This window comes from Strix uralensis, chromosome 27 (assembly GCF_047716275.1).
Source record: "Strix uralensis isolate ZFMK-TIS-50842 chromosome 27, bStrUra1, whole genome shotgun sequence".
Taxonomy (NCBI): domain Eukaryota; kingdom Metazoa; phylum Chordata; class Aves; order Strigiformes; family Strigidae; genus Strix; species Strix uralensis.
In genome coordinates this window covers 931,762-944,907 of record NC_133998.1, presented here as the reverse complement: position 1 = coordinate 944,907, position 13,146 = coordinate 931,762, and the positions used below count along the sequence as shown (strand labels likewise).

The 13,146-nt window shown below is 60.7% G+C and overlaps 1 protein-coding gene across 1 annotated transcript in view; it reads left to right on the top strand.

Moving 5' to 3' along the window:
- Positions 1-13,146, top strand: part of LOC141935292 (protein unc-13 homolog A-like) — a 39,324-nt gene that overhangs the window by 13,671 nt on the left and 12,507 nt on the right. Inside the window, exons 14-35 of the mRNA XM_074851391.1 lie at positions 580-658; positions 2,333-2,404; positions 2,719-2,938; positions 3,184-3,411; positions 3,674-3,815; positions 4,204-4,373; positions 4,855-4,970; positions 5,074-5,237; positions 5,493-5,643; positions 7,650-7,718; positions 7,854-7,943; positions 8,097-8,231; positions 8,548-8,681; positions 8,878-8,963; positions 9,197-9,323; positions 9,409-9,505; positions 9,644-9,787; positions 10,341-10,424; positions 10,709-10,786; positions 11,044-11,132; positions 11,289-11,441; positions 11,591-11,714. Coding sequence (XP_074707492.1) covers positions 580-658; positions 2,333-2,404; positions 2,719-2,938; positions 3,184-3,411; positions 3,674-3,815; positions 4,204-4,373; positions 4,855-4,970; positions 5,074-5,237; positions 5,493-5,643; positions 7,650-7,718; positions 7,854-7,943; positions 8,097-8,231; positions 8,548-8,681; positions 8,878-8,963; positions 9,197-9,323; positions 9,409-9,505; positions 9,644-9,787; positions 10,341-10,424; positions 10,709-10,786; positions 11,044-11,132; positions 11,289-11,441; positions 11,591-11,714 — 2,752 coding nt within the window. The remainder of the gene's footprint in view (positions 1-579; positions 659-2,332; positions 2,405-2,718; positions 2,939-3,183; positions 3,412-3,673; positions 3,816-4,203; positions 4,374-4,854; positions 4,971-5,073; positions 5,238-5,492; positions 5,644-7,649; positions 7,719-7,853; positions 7,944-8,096; positions 8,232-8,547; positions 8,682-8,877; positions 8,964-9,196; positions 9,324-9,408; positions 9,506-9,643; positions 9,788-10,340; positions 10,425-10,708; positions 10,787-11,043; positions 11,133-11,288; positions 11,442-11,590; positions 11,715-13,146) is intronic.

Here is a 13,146-nt window from a genome sequence, read left to right as displayed (position 1 = left end):
TTGAACCTCTCACCTGGATGGGCTGTGGGTCTCGCCCCCCTCTCGCCCTCGCAGATGGCCCTGCTGCTGACCCATGCAGAACCTGGCAGGTTTCCTTGAGAACCCACCAGATCATGCTGGGGTTTTCTTGTAGACAGGGCCGGAGGCTGCAAAGTGGCATTTCAGCCTGAGCCGCGCTGCCTTGGTTTCTCTCGCAGCAGAATGGCTCGGGGCTCACCTTTGCTGTCCCAGAGGGAAACCCCAGGGCTCCCACTCCATGCTGCAAAGCCAAAGCTAACTAAGCCAAACGGGTTATATTTTTCCTGCATTTCACTGTCACACCACTGAAGCAAAACATCTTCACATGGGGAAAATCACAGTTTTCTGCCAGAATCCCCTTCCCCCCCAGTTTTTTAGTCTGGTGAGCCCTGCCCCAGCTGGGGTATTGGTGGGGATGGGGGTCCCACAGGTGTGTCCCAGGCCACCCGGGGGTTGCTCTGCAGTCCTGTCCACCAAGTCCCAAGCGAACATGGGGCAATAGCAGGGGCCCCCTTCCTGTCTCAGTTTCCCCTTCCCCGCTGACTCTCATCTCTCTTGCAGGCCTGGTGGCGGGCTGATCATTATAGACAGCATGCCGGACATACGCAAGCGAAAACCCATCCCCTTAGTTAGCGATTTGGTGAGGTTCCTCCTAACGCCTTGCACCACACAGCTGCCGGCTTCGCTCCTGCTGCGCCCCGCTGGACTGCGCCGCCTGCCCCGGCCGGCACTTGCCGGGCGCCCGTGCCCCGCTCCCCAGCCACCTCTAATATGGCTTGTGTTTTCTGTTTTCTTTTCTCCGGCCTGGCTTGGCCGTCCCTGGCGGCAGGGGGGCGGCAGTAAGGTTTCTGCGCTGCATTAACAGCATGCCCGACATTAAGCCTGGACGCAAATCTCTCCCTCTAGTCAGCGATCTGGTGAGCGCGGTCCGAGGGGTTAAAGAGAGAGCACCCTTGGGTGCTGGTGGCCAGCCCTGCCCAGCCTCCTCCAGCCCCACTGGTGGGGGGCGGGGGTGTCCCAGGCTGTTTTGGGGGTCTCCTGGCCCTGGCCCTTGCAGTGGGGAGCTGTGAGGATGGCACAGCTGGGCTCTCCCCACCTGAGGGTGCTTCTCTTTAACGGAGATCCAGGGCCCTGTCCCTACACCAAGCATCCGTCCAAGGCTTCCGAGGGCTGCGTCTGGTTTCCCATTCTTCTACCAGTGCTGTGTCCCCGGTCCCTTGCTGTCCCACCTGCCATAGGCTCCCTGCAGCTTGGACCGTGCTGGTGCTGGGCGGATAGACTCATGTGCCAGAGGAGGGGCAGTGCTGGCTTTTCTGAGCTGCACAGACCCTCTACTTCTGTCCCCACCATTGTCACGCTGTGCCACTACAGCCCAGTCCCCATGCTGGGGTCCCATCCTGCCCCCGGGCTGTAATGCACAGGCTCACTCTGCTGTCACACCCTTGGTGATCAGAGACAGCAACTTTGGAAAGCAGACACCCTTTTCACCCAGAATTAGGTGTCCTTCACCTCCTTCCCCCTCTCTTTACACCTTGCCATCTCCTCATTGTGCCCTCCCCAGGGTGCCTCTGTCCTGCCCCCAACCTGCCTGCCCTCTCCCATCCTGCTGCCCCCCCTTGCTGCCCCTCACCCCAGTGCCCTCCACCCCCCAGTCCGCTCGGGCAGCCACTGACGCTTCTGCACTGTGCTGTGTCGGTGTCGGGGTTTCGGGGGGTTGGGTTGTGGGTGGTGATGGGGTGGGCAGAGTGCAGGGGGTCAGGTGGGGCTGCTGCCTTTCCCTGCCGGGATTTGGCAGGCTGCAGCCTGTGCTGTGGCTTGGGGTGGGAAACGCCCCCCGGGACCGGCCCAGCGCTGGGTGAGGGGTTGGTGTTGCCCCAATTCCCGCTGGTTCCGGCAGGGAAGGGGTCAGGACTTGATCTGCCGTGAGGTGGCTTGTACTAACGGCCTTTTCTTCCCCCTCTCGCTGGCCCTGGTTGCCTGCAGGCAATGGTAAGTGCCCCCCCCCCCCCCCCCCTAATCTCCCCAGGGTCTCAGACACACTTTGAGAGGTTCTGCCCTGTTGGGGCTGAACTGGGAATGCTGTGGGCTGCTGAACTGGTTCCAGTCCCACTGCACAGCAGGGTGGCATCACTGCCACAGTGCTGACATAACTGGGAGCTGGGCTGTCCCCACTGCCAGCCCATGCAGCTAGCACCCCTCCCCGCCTGGAGTGGGGGTCTGTCCCAGGTGTTTTACAGCCAGTGGGACCCCAGAGGAGTGTGGGAGGGACACCCCATACTCTGCTGGATCTGGGAACTGTGTTTCTTTCCCACAGTCCCTGGTCCAGTCCAGGAAAGCAGGAATCACATCCGCGCTGGCCTCGAGCACCTTGAACAATGAGGAGCTGGTAGGTGCTGAGGTTGTCCGGGTGGTCATGGTGGGAGGGCTGAGCCCCAGCCGGGCGGGCCAGCAATGGAGATGCGGTGTCTGTGCTACACCAGCATCCTCCTCTGGTGCTGCCAAAGCAGCCAGTGTGCTCACGGCTGCACCTGGGGATGGTGGTGTTTGTCCTTTGCCCTGTCCTCTGCCCTGTTTGTCTGCACCCAGCAGTGGCACTGCACATGGCCCAGGACCTGTGGGTGCATTTGCACCCTGCTGCATGGCCCAGCCACTCTACACTGCCTGAGGTTTTCTCCCCCTCTCTCTTCTGTCCTTGCACAGAAAAACCATGTTTACAAGAAGACCCTGCAAGCCTTAGTGTACCCCATCTCCTGCACAACACCCCACAACTTTGAGGTGTGGACAGCCACCACCCCCACCTACTGCTATGAGTGTGAGGGGCTGCTCTGGGGCATCGCCCGGCAGGGCATGCGCTGTGCCGAGTGTGGCGTCAAGTGTCACGAGAAGTGCCAGGACCTGCTCAATGCCGACTGCCTGCAGAGTAAGGAGCCATCGCCTGCAGCCTCATCCCTTCCCACTTTGGAGAGGGAGAAGGGGGTGGCCAGGGAGAGCTGGACCTCTGCCTCGTGCATGGGGGAAGTGGTGAGCGGGCAGATCTGTCCTGGGCAGGGTGTAGACCCCTCTGGGTATGAATTAATTCATGCATGGTGGGCTTGGGGAGCTCTCGGCTCTCCTGGATGCCATCTGCCCCACTGCCCTGTCTCACCCATGGCTGTCCTCTGCCAGGGGCGGCGGAGAAGAGCTCCAAGCATGGAGCGGAGGACCGGACCCAGAATATCATCATGGTGCTGAAGGATCGCATGAAGATCCGGGAGCGCAACAAGCCGGAGATATTTGAGCTGATCCAGGAGGTGTTTGGGGTCACCAAGACCACGCACACGCAGCAGATGAAAGCAGTGAAGCAGAGTGTCCTGGATGGCACCTCCAAATGGTCGGCCAAGATCAGCATCACAGGTAGGCACCGGAGGGCCTGGCACCGTGTTCTGGGCATTGCCCAAGGATGCTGCGTGCTCCAGCCCCCCTCCTGCCCCTGATCCTGCAAAGAGGCTTCAGTCCCCGGGGCTCTGCTGGGGGGCACAGAGTCCCTGTTGCGGGGATCTTGGTGTGGCTGTGGCACTGACTCCTCTCTCTGCTCTCTCCACTGTCTGTGCCACACGTGTGCCTCGTGTGGATGGGCATGCTGTGCTGTGCTGTGCTGTGCCATGCTGCGCTGCAGTTGTTTGTGCCCAGGGCCTCCAAGCAAAGGATAAGACAGGGTCCAGTGACCCGTATGTCACTGTCCAGGTTGGAAAGACAAAAAAAAGGACTAAAACTATCTACGGCAATCTCAACCCAGTCTGGGAGGAGAATTTCCATTTGTAAGTTCACCCCTGGTCCCTCTCTCCCCCTTCCTGGCCACTCGTGGTCATGCTGGGCTGTGCTGGCTGTCAGCATGTCCCTGCAGGGTGGTGGGGAGTCAGGTGGGGCCTCATCCTACCCCCCTTGTGGGTGGAGGGGGGCTGCTGGGGCCACTGGGAGTGCTGGTTTTGTGCCATGGAGGGTTTGGCTCCTGGCGATGGGGGCTGATCCAGGCTGTGTTGGGCCCTGCTGAGCCTGCTGGGGAGGGTGGGTGCCATGTACTCTCTTCCCCAGTTCCTGCCAAGTGCTGGGATGGTCCCTCCCTCTTGTTTAGGGAAACAGAGGCTGGGGAGAGGCTGGAAAGGTTTCCCTGCTCATCCCAGGGCTTGCCCCTTCTCGCTTCCCCAGTGAGTGCCATAACTCCTCCGACCGCATCAAGGTCCGCGTTTGGGACGAAGATGACGACATCAAGTCCCGTGTCAAACAGCGCTTCAAGAGGGAGTCTGACGACTTCCTGGGCCAGACGATCATCGAGGTCCGGACCCTGAGTGGGGAGATGGACGTCTGGTACAACCTCGGTAACTGGCTGCCCCAGCACGGCCCCCTTGGGCCAGGACCCCTGGCCCTGTGCTCCCGAGGGGACGTGCTGCCAGCCCTGGCGGAAGCTATTTCAGCGTATTAGTCTGTATGGGCATGTTAGCATATAGGTCTGCTGGTAAAAACACTCAATATCAAAAGCCATTTGGATCAAGTGTTTTCCCAGGGTCATTCTCAAAACCCTTTGCCCAGGAGGTCTGGAGCACTGGCCCTCCTCAGAGGGGAAACCGAGGCATGGAGAGGCCACATCTCTGTAGTGCCTGGAAATACGGCCAAATCCCTCTCTGCAATGCCTTGGTTGCATTGTACCCCGGCCTGGCTGCGCTTGGTGCTGGGCGTCCCCCTGGCCCCGGACCCAGCAGCCACTCCGTGCCAGGGCCGTCTGCCCCTCTTTGGGGCCAGGAGTGAGCAGAGTTGCTCTGGGGAAGCCTCACGTCTCCTCCTCTCCCTGTACCCCTGCAGACAAGCGGACAGACAAGTCGGCCGTGTCAGGAGCCATCCGGCTGCACATCAGCGTGGAGATCAAAGGCGAGGAGAAGGTGGCTCCCTACCACGTACAGTACACGTGCCTGCACGAGGTGAGCAGCCCTGGCAGGCATGGGGGGCATGGCCCCCACCCCAGCAATGCCCCTGTGCCACCACCGGTCCCGGGAACTTGATGGAACTCATTTGTACCTCCAGAACCTGTTCCACTTTGTGACGGATTTGCAAAACAACGGGGTGGTGAAGATCCCTGATGCCAAGGGAGACGACGCCTGGAAGGTGTACTTTGACGAGACTGCACAGGAGATCGTGGATGAGTTTGCCATGCGCTATGGGGTGGAGTCCATCTACCAGGCCATGACGTGAGTCCCTCACCTTCCACCCTGCTCGGCGGGGCTACGCCAGCCCTGCGGGGGGGGTCACTGTCAGCATCCTCCTCCCCTGCTGCCGTATGCATCCACCTCCCCGCCACAGGTGCAGACACGCTCCCCTAGCTCACCCTGCACCCCTGCACCCTTCCCTCCCCTTCTCTGTGCATGTACCCCAAACCCCACGCCCCTTCCTACAGGCAGCCCCTCCCGTGGCCTTGTGCCCTCACTTTCCACCTCCCTCTGCAGGCATTTTGCCTGCCTTTCCTCCAAATACATGTGCCCGGGGGTCCCGGCGGTGATGAGTACCCTGCTAGCCAACATCAACGCCTACTATGCCCACACCACGGCTTCCACCAATGTTTCAGCCTCTGACCGCTTTGCTGCTTCCAATTTCGGGGTAAGTCCGATGGTGCGTAAACACTCCTTCCTTCTTCTCTCTCTTCTCTTGGGAGGGGGCGGGGGGCTTGGGGAGCAAAAAGGGCTGTGCAAAACACCCCGCTCCAAACTGCAGCTGGGCAGCAGGGGGGTCAGCCCCTGCTTGCTCCAAAATTCATCCTGCTCCAGTTTTTCAGGAAGTAGAAGAGCCACCGCCTTCCTGGGAGAAGGTCTAAATTTGCTCCCCAGATTATTATGGTAAAACTGCCACTGGAGTCTGAGCGGGCTGGGATGCTGCTCAGCGGCGTGGCAGGAGGGGAAAACCTTGGTGGCAAAATCACAAGCAGGTGGCAAGGAGCCATCGCTGCATCTCATCGGGAGTTTTGCATGGCCCTGCGTGCTTTGGGCACACCCTGGGACCGCTGCAAACTCGCCTGGCTGTGCTAGCACCCATGGGTGCCCGCTGCATGCCTTGCTTGCAGTGAGCAGGGCGACTTTGTGCCGGGGTCAGGTGCGTCCTTGGAGATGTGGGCGAGGAGGGGCTGAGCTCTTGCCCCGGCTCCCCCCGTGTCGTCCCAGAGATGGTTGCTCTGGATGCACATGGGTCGAGCTGGGGTCAGGGCCCAGCCCTGGGTCAGGCAAAGTGCTGGGTAACCAGGGCCGCAGCCAGGGCCGAGCAGCTCCGGGCAGCAGCTTTGACTCACCTCCCAGTTCCTGTTGCAGGGTGTAGCTACAGCCGAGTGAGCTGTGCCTCCGGGTCATGCAGGAGGAGGAAACCGTACCAAAAAAAAAAGCGCCTTTTCTCTAACATGGAGGGTTTTAAAAACTTGTTTCTTTCTCTTTTTTTAGAGAGCCTAAGGTTGGGTCCTAAAGTGCCCGGCCGTGTCGCTTTAACCCCGAGTATCCGTCGTGTCCAGTTTTAAAGCACTGCAGCCGTTTGGTGGCGGGGACGCACGGTCTCGGCCCAAAGCCTGGCTTTGCCGTCTCTGGCGGGCGAGCACGCCAAAGGTTTGCGGTTGCCAGTGCAGGCTGTGGGCTTGGCCGAGCCATGGCCAGGCGGGTGCGGGACTTGCTGCCCCATCCCGTCCCCTTGTCCTCCCCCCCAGGACCTGGGGAGCTGCTCCGGGCTCTCCGGAGCCCAGTGGGGCAGCCCTGACCTGGTACAGCTGGTGCTGCGGGGGGAACCCAGGGGCCCACGGGGTTGTCCAAAGCCCACCCCCCCGGCGGAGATGCAAAGTGAAATGCCTCCTGACAGTGTTTTGGGGCAGATTGGTTGCTTTGCCCTCAGCTCTGACGCCCGATCCACAGCCCAACGTGGGATTTGCATCCTCCTGCCCTGCGCTCCCTGGACGGGACCTGGGCTGAGCTGAATAAAGCCACCCAGCCCCAGTGGAGACCATCGACCAGGGACGGTTCCCTGCCCACGTCCCTCGATGCAGCTTGGTTGGGCGAGCAAGGAGCCCATGGAGGCATCCAACTCCTGGGGTCCATCCTGGCCTTGTCTCAGAGCAGCTCAGCCCCAAAGGTGGGCAAGCACTGCAAGAGCCCAGCTGCTCTTTCCCTGCCCTTTTTTTCTGAGCATTCAGAAAGCTTCAATCCAGGGGCCATGCGGCCCAGGGGCACGACCTTTCGCACCATCTCCCTGCTTCTGCCCCGAGTGGGCAGCGCGGATAGAGCAGCCCATCCCCACTCCAGCACCGACCGCCAGCGAGAGCAGAGGGGATACGTAGTGTTGCCTCTTCATCCTGTACCATGCCCAGCACAGCCACGTGTGCCCAGGGAGCCATCGATGGCTGCCAGTGAGCCCCAGCCACCAGTGAGGACATGCCATGGGCATCCCGTGCCTGCCCGCAGGGCTCTGATGAAGGAAAGAGGGAAGGAAAAACAACAGGACATCAGGAAGGAGAGGGATGAGCTGGGGGTGGTGTGGGCCGGGCTGGGGCCAGAGAGAGCCAGGGGCAGCAGGGAGGGGGGATGGTCCCTGCTGCCTTTCCCCCGTTTACCTGGCTCCGGGGCATTTCTCCGCAGAAGGAGCGGTTCGTCAAACTCCTCGATCAGCTGCACAACTCGCTGAGGATCGACCTCTCCATGTACCGGGTAAGACGCCTGCCGTGCCTCAGTTTCCTCACCTGTCTAATAAAGTCTGAAACAACAGGCTGGTGTTTGCTCCCCCTCCACTCAGCCCTGTGAGGGTTTTGTGTGCAACTCAGCTCTCTTCTTCCCCTTTGGCAGAACAACTTTCCTGCCAGCAGTCCCGAACGGCTGCAGGATCTCAAATCCACGGTGGATTTGCTGACCAGCATCACCTTCTTTCGGATGAAGGTATTGCTGGGCCCCTGCTCAGCCCTTCCTTCTGGTGGGGAGCCTGACCCTGGCTGACCCCAGTTCTTTGCAAGGTTGGGGTCATGCTGGCCCCATGGTAGCTCCCAGGGCTGCAGGTCTGCCTCCAGCACCGCTCCCTCCCTGCCCACCCAGGTCCAGGAGCTGCAGAGCCCCCCACGAGCCAGCCAGGTGGTGAAGGACTGCGTGAAAGCCTGCCTCAACTCCACCTACGAGTACATCTTCAACAACTGTCACGAGCTCTACAGTCGTGAATACCAGACAGACCCGGTGCGTTGGGTGGGGGGAGCTGGGATGCACTGGGGCCTCGCTGCCCCCTACTCACCTTCCCCATCCTCTGCCCTTCTTCGCGTGATGCTCCTGCTCCCTCTCCAGAGAACTCAGCCCCATGCAGGATGAGCCCCAAGCCTTGGGCAGGGTTTGAGCCCCACTGCTGCGGGGTTGAGACCGGGCCCAGACAAGGCGGGGCTGCGTGGGGCCCTTCAGGGTGTTCCCAGAGTCCTCCTGCCTCCTTGTTAGCCCCGCCATGAAATCGAGCCTGGTGGGGTGGATGACTGGAGCCTCCACTGTGTCCCCATCACTCCAGACTAAGAAAGGCGAGGTGCCGCCCGAGGAGCAGGGCCCCAGCATCAAAAACCTGGACTTCTGGTCCAAGCTCATCACCCTGATAGTCTCCATTATCGAGGAGGACAAGAATTCCTACACGCCCTGCCTGAACCAGTGAGTAGGTGCCGGGAAAGGGGACTCTGCTTTGCACTCGGGGGGATGTCCACATGGTGGCAATGGTGACTTTAGTCCTTTGGAAGTGGGTTGTAACATCCATTCTACAGATTGGGAAACTGAGGCAAGCAGGAGATGTGGGGAGGATGTAGTGGAGGCTGGTCCACCCTGTGTCTGTGCTTTCCCCTTGCCCCAGGTTCCCCCAGGAACTGAATGTGGGGAAGATCAGCGCTGAGGTGATGTGGAACCTCTTTGCTCAGGACATGAAGTACGCGATGGAGGGTGAGTCCCCCTGTGCCACCTTGAGTGGGGTGGGGGAACCAGGCAGGAGCTGCACTCTTGCCTGTTCCCTGGGCAAACCCATTTCGCCCCCTTATCAACACGATGGCTAGCTTAAATCCCACCCAAGAAACACTTCCCATTACACTGGCATCCCTGGAGCTGCCCTTGAGGCAGCTGCCCCCCAGGTTTGGGGCTCGAAGCAACCCCTGCGCACACTCACCTTCCCTGTGCAGAGCACGACAAGCATCGCCTGTGCAAGAGCGCGGACTACATGAACCTGCACTTCAAGGTGAAGTGGCTGTACAACGAGTATGTCACCGAGCTGCCCTCCTTCAAGAGCCGTGTGCCTGAGTACCCTGCGTGAGTGCAGCCCTTGGGGGGCCAGGGAGGGGGTGCTTGCACCCCAGGGCTGGCCAGCCTCACTGGGGACGGGCCTCTCTTCCAGCTGGTTCGAGCCCTTCGTTATCCAGTGGCTGGATGAGAATGAAGAGGTGTCGCGGGATTTCCTGCATGGAGCGCTGGAGCGTGACAAGAAGGACGGGGTATGGACAGGACTGTCAGTGGGCACAGGAGCAGCTGGGACTGGGTGAAGGGCTTGTCCCTCAGTGCCCAGTGTGTCCCCACTGGGGCCAAAATCTCCCCTCCCCACCTCCTGCTGATGCTGCCTCTTGCTCCCCCAGTTCCAGCAGACGTCGGAGCATGCACTCTTCTCTTGCTCAGTGGTGGACGTCTTCTCCCAGCTCAATCAGAGCTTTGAGATCATCAAGAAGCTCGAGTGTCCTGACCCCCAGATTGTTGGGCACTACATGCGAAGGTTTGCCAAGGTGGGCAGCTGCTGGGATGGGGGCTGCTGGGCCAGCAGCACCTCTGGCACCCGGTTCCAGCCCTGGCCCAGGGCTCCTGGGCTCTCTCTGCCGCCTCCCATCCAGCTGCAGGCAGCAGCACAGGGCACAGATTGCACCGCCTCTAACAGGGATGTTCAAGCAAATGTGCCACCAACAGACCCTGTGGCTCTCCCAGCTTTGCTAGCACAGGAGATTAGCTAATTAATTAGTTAATTGGTTAATTAATCTAGATCAATTAAATGCCACTGGCTTGCTGCAGTGTGGGAGGGAGTTACATGCAGGTTTGATGGCTGGTGCTTTCACAGCTGCACGGGAGCTGCCTGTGAAAACCAGATGTGCTGGATCTGGCTTCCAGTGGCTGTGCCCATGCAGCTCCTGGTGCATCCATGGGGTCAGAGGGTCTGGGGGTCCCAGGGTGTATCTAGGCATTGGGTTGTTTCACTGCTGTGGGATTCATGGCCTCCTTCTCTTCCTCCTTCCTCCTCTTTGCTGCTGTCTGGGTATGTTTGTTGCGGCTCTTGTTTGACTGCAGACCATCAGCAATGTGCTTCTCCAGTACGCTGAGATCATCTCCAAGGATTTTGCCTCGTACTGCTCCAAGGAGAAGGAGAAAGTGGTGATGTATCTCTCTTCTGCTTACCACCTGCCTGGTGCTGCCAGGCAGGACTGTCCACACACAGTGGCCCCAGCCATCACCCCAGCTCTAGAGCTGGTCCCTGTGACCCAGGTCCTGCCCTCGGTCTCTATCCGGTGGCAGTCCCTGAAATGCTGCCAGGCAGGGCTCTGTGCCACGACTGTTCCTGTGTCCCCCAGCACAGGGTGGGAGGGACCTGGGGTGGTGGGCCGCTGCTCCAGCCACATTTGTTGGTGCTGACCCCCCTCTCCATCCCACTCCTCCAGCCCTGCATCCTGATGAACAACATCCAGCAACTCCGCGTCCAGCTTGAGAAGATGTTTGAAGCCATGGGTGGGAAGGAGGTGAGTGTCAGGGGTCTCCAGGAGGGAGCCCTGTGGAGGGGCTGGATCAGTCCCTTCTCCCCAGAGGCAGCCCCTTCCCCAGTTCCTCACTTCTGTATGGAAACACAGTGTCCCACCCCATGGCACCGTGCTCTCCCACGATGTTGGATGATGGATGGGCTTCACCCTGCCCAGGGGTGCATTTGGGGTGCAGACACCCCCCCCCCTAGGGCTGGGCCAGGGACCCTGATGGCTTCTCCAACCTGTCCTTCCTTCAGCTGGACACAGAAGCCAGTGATATCCTCAAGGAACTGCAGGTGAAACTCAACAATGTCCTGGATGAGCTGAGCCATGTCTTTGCCACCAGGTACACCTGGGCGAGAGGGTGCGGGTGCTGGGCCAGGGAGAGGTTTGGGGATCCAGGAGCTGTGGCTGGGGCCAGGCTGGGGGCTCTGCTCAGCCAGGCAGGTTCTGGGCACGGCCGTGGGGGAATGCTGAGCTGCCTGGGCGTTGCGGTCCCCAGTTTCCAGCCACACGTTGAGGAGTGTGTGAAGCAGATGGGCGACATCCTGGGCCAGGTGAAGGGCACCGGCAACGTCCCCGCCAGCACCTGCAGCAGCGTTGCGCAGGATGCTGACAATGTCCTGCAGCCCATCATGGACCTCCTGGACAGCAAGTGAGTGTGGGGGGCAACAGGGACCTCCCTCCCCCTCCCCAATGCCTCTGGCCCAGGAGTCTGTGGGACCTCCAGGGTCAGGGTGACCGCGCAAGGGGTGGCATCAGGGGTGCTGTGCCGGGACTTTCAGCTCCATCCCCTCTCTGCAGCCTGACACTCTTTGCCAAGATCTGTGAGAAGACGGTGCTGAAGCGGGTGCTGAAGGAGCTCTGGAAGCTGGTGATGAACACGATGGAGAAGACAATCGTCCTGCCTCCGCTGACTGACCAGACGGTGAGTGATGGGAAGGGGGACCAGTGACAGGGGACCCTGGAGCTGAGAGGTGGCTGACTGGGGCCAGTGTGGGACACTGCTGGCCAGGTGCCCTCACTGGCTGCTGAGGGGCTGGAGACTTTGGTGACATCCCCAAACCTGTCCCCAGCTCATGGCCAGGGAAGGGACAGAGGAAAGAAAGGTCGTGCTTGACCCAGGTACCAGACCCAGGTACCACAGCCCAGCACTCTCTTGGCTGGCTTTGCCAAAGGACCTTCCTGTCATCTCCATGTGGCACCAAGGTGGGACACCACTGGTCCTTTCCTCTCCATCCTTGCCCCTGAGCTGGGGCAGCAGCTGTGGGCACAGTCCCTGTGCCAGGAGGTGAATCAGGAGGCTCTCAGAGTGTTGGGAGCCACTGCACGTCATCCTTGCTGCAGGGCTGGGGTTGTCTGGGGAACAGGAACTGGCTTTGTGGGGATGGGGGGGCATGTCCCAGCAGTAGGGCTGAACTCTTCCTTGCTTGTGGGCTGAACAGGCTCTGGGGAAGCAGAGCAAAGCCCAGGGAATGGTCCCTCCTCAGAGGGAGGTTGCCTACATGCTTCGAGGCTCCGTATCGCATCGCTGGGTGTCTGTCCTCCCCACACGTAGCCATGCACCCTGAAGCATCCCCGGGCAGCTGTTCCCTCAGGGTCCGGCAGGGAAGGGTGACACCACGGGCTCTGAGCCAGCCACACATCTGTCCCTGTCACTCTCAGTGGCTTTTGTCACTGTCACAAAGCTGGGCTCGGGCTCTTACTTGGAGTCCCTGGAGCCCCTGGCCGCTGTGTCACCTTTCTGGGGCTGTGGGGCTCCTCGGGCTGTGTCTGTAAGGGACAGTGCGTTGGTGACCTGTCAGCGCTCAGTGGTGCCACCTCACTGGCATCTTGTCATAGCCCAGAGCCCGGCTCAGGTCAGCCCTGCATCGCTCCTATCCAGGCTTGCACACCCTTGGCCAAAGATGGCCAAATCCAGCAGGAACACTGGTGCCACTGGGCCACTGTTGCCATCCCAGTCCCTCTCTCTGTCCCTTCACGCCGTGCATGGCTATGCCGTGTTCTGGAGGCAGCGAGCCCTGTGCTGGGGGCAGAGGTGACGTGGCCATGTGGATCTGTGGGGCAGTTTTCCTGAGGGGAGGCAGCCCTCGGAGGGGGCCGTGCTGCGGCCGGTCCCTATGGCGGGGAACAGCCTTCCCAGGGTGGCTGGGGGGTTGGTGGCCTGGGGCTACGTGTCAGAGCCAGGTGTTGAGTGGGGTCCACCAGCTCCCTGGAGCCGAGTCCCCATGGGGCAGAGCCCCCTGCCACGGTGAGGAAGGGCCAGACAGGTTGGGATGGGGCCACTTCGGGGCTGTGGGGACCTGTGGTGCCGGTGGCAGGGCATCGATGCCAACTGCTGTGACACATCAGGTGGGGGA